The sequence below is a fragment of the Rhincodon typus genome, chromosome 39, assembly GCF_021869965.1.
Source record: "Rhincodon typus isolate 14 chromosome 39, sRhiTyp1.1, whole genome shotgun sequence".
In the NCBI taxonomy this organism is placed as follows: Eukaryota; Metazoa; Chordata; class Chondrichthyes; order Orectolobiformes; family Rhincodontidae; genus Rhincodon; species Rhincodon typus.
Genome location: NC_063370.1, coordinates 5,433,851 through 5,439,987, shown reverse-complemented (window position 1 = coordinate 5,439,987; position 6,137 = coordinate 5,433,851). Strand labels below are relative to the sequence as shown.

Sequence of the window (6,137 nt, the reverse complement as noted above, 5' to 3'; positions counted from 1 at the left end):
TCTGAAATCACATGCTTTCAGAGCATTGCTCCTTTGTTAGGTGATGAACTCTGCATAGACTGTCACCTGAGGGTGGAATCAAACCCAAGTCTCTGGCACAGTGATATAGCGGTGGATGGCAGTTTCCTTCCCTAAAGGGCATTAGTGAACCAGATGGGTTTTTCCCCAACAATGGTCATCATTAGACTCTTAATTCCAAATATTTATTGAATTCAAATTCCACTCTCTGCCACAGCAGGATTCAAACCTGGGTCCACACAATATTATTTGGGTCTCTGGATTAACAGCCCACCAATAATACCACTAAGCCATTGCCTCCCCTAATTATAAATGGACAATGAACAATTTAATAGTCTTTTTAAATGATTACACAAGAACCCAAAGCTGGCTGTTTGTATGTTAAATTCCCCTTTTATTCGGAGCTGTGCTGAGTCTTGTATTAATTAGATAATGAACTCTTTACAAAAGTTACAGCAGTTTTGTTTTTGAATTGCTGGAAGTTTTCTATCCAGAGTCCAGTGTATTTAAAGTGGGTTGAAAGAATGAGAGATGGAGGGTTTTTTTTAAACATCCTGACCCAGTTTTCTTGCTTCAAGTCTCCCTGGATTTGTCTTCCTCCTTCCTCATTATGGTTGAGTTTAGTTTCACTGCGGTTCTCTCGAACGCTTGAAGGAACTATTCTCTTTCTGCAATGTCCACGAGATGCTTTTCGATCTCTGTCACACTGAGGGTCCTGTGAAAAATAGGAAATTGGAGAATTTCTGGGTCAAGAGAAGCAGCTGTAATCTTGGGCCTCACTCTCCAACATTGACCAAATCACCATCTGTACCCCAAATTGATCTATCCACGTCTGGAAGAATCTAACACTGGGGATCAATATAAACTTTTAAAGTATAAATATATACTTTCTAGTGGAATTCAGGGAGAAAGCACTTTTCCCAGACAATGGTGAGAACGTGCAACTTGCTTCCAGAGAAATGTTGAGGTAAATAATGTAAACACGTTTAAAGGGAGGTTAGTACAATGGGTAATGCCCATGCCTCTGAGGCAGAAGCTCCAGCTTTTGAACAAGGGAATGGAGGGTTTGAGATATAAGGAGCGACTGGGACCTATTTCACTGGAGCGTAGGAGGTTGAGGGGTGACCTTATAGAGGTTTATAAAATCACGAGGGGTATAGATAAGGTGAATGGCTGGTGTCTTTTCCATAGGGTTGGGGGTATTTTAAGACCAGGGGCATATTTTTAAGATGAAAGGAGAAAAGATATGAGGGGCAACTTTTTCTTTCACAGAAAGTGGTTGGTGTGTAGAATGAGCTTCTAGAGAAAGTGTTACAATGTTTAAAAGACATTTGGATAAGTAGTCATTGAATCACAGAGTTGTACAACATGGAAACAGACACTTTGGTCCAACACATCCATGCCAACCAGATATCCTAAATTAATCTAGTCCCATTTGCCAGCATTTGGCCCATATCTCACTAAACCCTTCCTATTCATATACCCATGCAGATGCCTTTTAAATGTTGTAATTGTACCAGCCTCCACCACTTCCTCTGGCAGCTCATTCCAGACACACACCACCCTCTGTGTGAAAAAGTTGCCCTTAGGTCCCTTCTAAATCTTTCCCCTCTCACCTCAAACCTATGCCCCTCTAGTTTTGGACTCCCCTACCCTGGGAAAAGACCTTGGCTATTCACCCTATTCATGCCCCTTATGATCTTATAAGTCACTATAATGTCTCCCCTCAGCCTCCGATCCTACAGGGAAAATAGCTCCAGCTTATTCAGCCTCTCCCTATAGTTCAAACCCCGCCCCCCCCCAAACCCTGGCAATATCCTTGTAAATCTTTTCTGCATCCTTACAAGTTTAACAATATCTTTCCTACAGCAGGGAGACCAGAACTGAGTGCAGAATTCTGAAAGTGGCCTAACTAATGTCCTGTACAGCTGCAACATGACCTCCCAACTCCTACACTCAATGCACTGACCAATAAATAAGAGATGTTTGGTGGGATGTGGGCCAAAGGCAAGCAGTTGGGTCTAGTTCAGTTTGGGCTTATAGTCGGCATGGACTGGTTGGGCTGAAGGGTCTGTTTCTGTGCTGTATGACTCTATGAAAGTGTGTTCATAACACAGCCAAAACAGGTTGATCTTTAACTTGCAAATACATCTGACACGCACCAATGCTAGGCGTTAAGAGTGGGAGTGACCTCCTGCTTAGCCATGAGATGGTAAGAAAATTGTAATCTCTATCAAAACAATCTGTAGCTCCAGATGCATGAAAAAAAAAACATGTTACTACTGCTTCTTGGATTCCTGAATGAGCTGTAACCCATCACCACTGGATAAACAGATGAGCAAGATATTAATGAAAGGACATACTTATAGAGTGTGATTAATTAGGGTGAGAGGAGGCTAGGCAAATTCCAAAGATTCACCATCTTTCTGAGAGAAGAAATCCCCTTCGTCTCCATCTTTAATAGGAGACCCTCACTCTGAAACTATGTCCTGTAGTTCTAGATTTGTCCATAAGGGGAAACATCCTCTCAGCATCTACACTCAGTCCCCTCAGAATCTTACATGTTTTAATGGGATCGCTTCTCATTTGTTTAAATGTCAATGAGGGTAGGCCCAATCTCAACTTTTTCTCATTAGATAAACACCTTCATCCCAGGGATCAGTCGAGTGGGCCTTCTCTGAACTGTTCCAATGAAATGTCTCCCTGTAAGTAAGGTCACTGTAGTGATTGGTACAAGGTTGGCCAGGTGGGTCTTGTTGAGTATGAGTTCCCTGACTGGGGCTGTTAACCTGAGCCAAACAGGGAGCCCTGGCTGACAGATATAAAGAGGAGTGTTAGAGAGTCTCTTCAGTCTAGGGACTGGCTCTGAGCTAGCTGGTCAGAGTCCATGTACCGTGCACATGTAAAGAAAGGGTGACTTAGTAATGGGATACTGACCTCTGTGCAGTTATTTCAGTGACCAAACCTATTAGTATTGTGTTGATTGCATACATGTGCTCATGTGTTGGAGACTAGGGAACTGACTGAGATGATTAAAGAATTTGATAGGGTGGTTAAAAGAACAATTTTATCCATTGGAGGCAGTATTGGGGGGTGAGGGCTGGGTAGGGTGGGGGTGGGGGGGAGGCGGGAAGATCGGGCATGGAGGAGGGCAGCAGAATCCAGAACCAGGGGGAATAATCTTACAGCTAGAGAGAGGCTGTTCAGGTGTGAAATTTTTTTTACACAGAGGCTGGTGGGGGTCTGCAATTCGCTGCCTGAGTCAGTAGCAGAGACCCTAAACACTTTTAAAAAGTACCTGGATCTGCAACTTAAGGTTTTGCAAGCTGCAGGGCTATGACCTGCGAGCAGGAAGACGGGATTAGAAAGGGCATCTGGGTGTCTTTGTGTCGGCATGGTCGAGATGAACCAAATGGTCCCCTTCTGTGATGTATCATTTCTATGGTTCTATCAAGGCCATTTTTTCTTTACATGAAAGGGAGTGCAAGTCTAGAACTCTCTTCCAACTCACTTCATAAAAGAACAGTGCTACTGAGGCTGGGCTCTGGTAGAAAGCTTCAGACTGAGATTAACAGATTTTTATTGGGTAAGGTTAAGAGTTGCGGAACAATGGCAAATACAAACTAGACAATGTGAACAGGCCCAAGTGACTGAATAGGACTGTCCTGATGCAACCTGTCATTCCTGAATCCATCGGAAGGATCCTACAGACCTGAACTTGGGATTATCTGCTGTCACCACCCCGACCTCGATCTCCGTGGCTTTGAAGTCAAGTGCCAAGACGGTGGACAGGCAGGAAATAGCGAGCTGCAAAAGGATGGAAAAAGACAACATTGTGTTTTTGCGAGACTTCCAGAACCAAGTGAGGACCTCTGCACAACAACATCATGCATTTGTCTAGTGCCTTTATCATTGTAAAAGGCACCTGACATCAGCCAGAATGTGACACGTTAGGGGCTATCAGGACCAAAATTTTGATAAGAGCGGGAGCAGATAAGGAGCATCTTAAAGTTGGAGAGACAGAGACGATGAGCTGGCTCCATGTTCTGGACATCCCCAGAGGCGTTTCGAATGAGTGAACTCTCACTGCTTCTCAAATACCAGAAGATAAGAAAGGGTATGTGGAGGCTAGGTTATTTTTAAGCTTAAAGGTCAGCTGTGGTTCAGATGGTCAACACACTGTATTGATTCTGACTCCAGCATCTGCAGCTCTTGCTATCTCCGAGTGGCTCAGAGGGTGGCCTGCTCACCTCGAAAATAGAAGATTGTGTGTTCATAGTCCCATTCCAGAAATGGGAACCCATTCAGTCCACACTAACCCTGCAATGCACTACCAGGGGAGTGCTGGGGAGTACCAGAAATGCTATTTTGAAGGTGAGAGGAGAAAGATTTAAAAAAAGACGTGAGGGTCAATGTTTTTAGACAGCGGTTCGTGTGTGGAATAAACTTTCAGAAGAAGCGGTGGATGCGGGTACAGTTACAAGGTTTAAAAGACATTTGGATTAGTACATGGATAAGAAATGTTTGGAGGGATATGGGCCAAGCACAGGTAGGTGGGACTAGTTTAGTTTGGGATTATGGTCAGCATGGACTGGTTGGACTGAAGGGTCTGTTTCTATGCTGTATGACTCTATATACTGAGATTAAAACTGAGACCAGATGATTCCCTGAGGTGTATGCGAAGACTCCTGTAGAATCAATGTTGGGGTGGAAGGGATAGATCTCCCCAGCATCCTGATCAATAATTATCCCTGAAAGCAACATCATTAACGAAAAAAGACATGATCTTGTCTTTATATCACATTGTCAGTTTTGGGAGTATATTGCCTGCTGCATTACGACAATAACGTCACTCTATGCAAAGTAATTAATTGGCTGCAGGGAGCTTTGGAATGCTGTGAAATTGTGGCAGGCGCTACAGAAATGCATTTCTTCTCAGTTTAAGTATGCCCAGGGGACTGATTGACCTCCAGGGAGATGGGTTTTCATAGTGTTACCGTTGGCCTCGTCATTTTTGCTGTGCTTGAGGTTAATCCAGCTTCTTCGCAGCGGCTGGTTCAAAGGTTACTTCTGATTAATCCCCCTCTCCAATTAAAAAATAAACTCCCTTTGAGTAACGGAGAGCATTGACAAGTTTTGCCAATCGGCCCAACTAGTCAAATAACCGCTACAAAAATGACTTGACGGGAATTTTTCTTCTCGCGTGATTAATATCGAAAAGTTGTGTGGCCGGGGTTGGTGATTCTCCTCCCATAGCCCCTTCCAAACCCACGATCTCCATCCCCAAGAAGGCCAAAGGCAGCAGATACATGGGAACACCACCCGCTGTGAGTTCCCCTCCGAGCCACTCACCATCCTGACTTGGAAATATTTGATCTGATTCAATGTATTCTTCTCACATGTTCCAAGGTACAGTGAAAAGTATTGTTTTGCTGTGCTAACCAGACAAATACATAAGTAAGTCAGGGTAATAGAACAGAATGCAGAATGTAGTGTTACAGCTACAGAGAAGGTGCAGAGAAAGATCAGCTCTAATATATGAGAGGTCTGTTCATAAATCTGATAGCAGCGGGGAAGAAGGGGAGGTGACGGCCCAGTGGTATTATCAGGAGACCCAAATAATGCTCTGGGACCTGAAGTTGAATCCTGCCACAGCCGATGGTGAAAATTGAATCCAATAAGAATCTGGAATGAAGAGTCTAATGGTGACCATGAATTGTCAATTGTTAGGAAAAACCCATTTTTTTCTTCATTCGTTAATGGGAGGAGGACCTTGCTGGCTAGGCAGCATTTATTGCCTGTCCTTAATTGCCCAGAGGGCCGTTCAGAGTCACCTACATTGCTGTGGGTCTGGAGTCACATGTAGGCCGGACCAGGTAAGGATGGCAGTTTCCTTCCCGAAAGGACATTAGTGAACCAGATGGGTTTTTACCAACAATCAGCAATGGATTTATGGTCATCATTAGATTCTTAATTCCAGATATCTTTGTTTATTAAATGCAAATTCCACCATCTGCCATGGCAGGATTCGAACCTGGGTCCCCAGAACATTAGAAAGCAAGGTGTAGAGCTGGATGAACACGGCAGGCCAAGCAGCATCAGAGGAGCAGGAAGGCTGA

General features: G+C 44.0%; 1 protein-coding gene across 2 annotated transcripts in view; it reads right to left on the bottom strand.

Annotated features, from left to right (window-relative positions):
* Nucleotides 1-391: 391 nt before the first annotated feature.
* The window catches only part of LOC109937201 (proteasome subunit alpha type-6-like), a 42,086-nt gene continuing 36,340 nt past the window's right edge, over nt 392-6,137 (bottom strand). For both annotated transcript variants that reach the window (XM_048618166.1, XM_020535802.2), the window contains exons 6-7: nt 3,731-3,825; nt 392-733 (exon numbers count right to left, since the gene is read on the bottom strand). In XM_048618166.1, the coding sequence (XP_048474123.1) occupies nt 676-733; nt 3,731-3,825 (153 nt within the window). In that variant the 3' untranslated portion in view covers nt 392-675. The remainder of the gene's footprint in view (nt 734-3,730; nt 3,826-6,137) is intronic.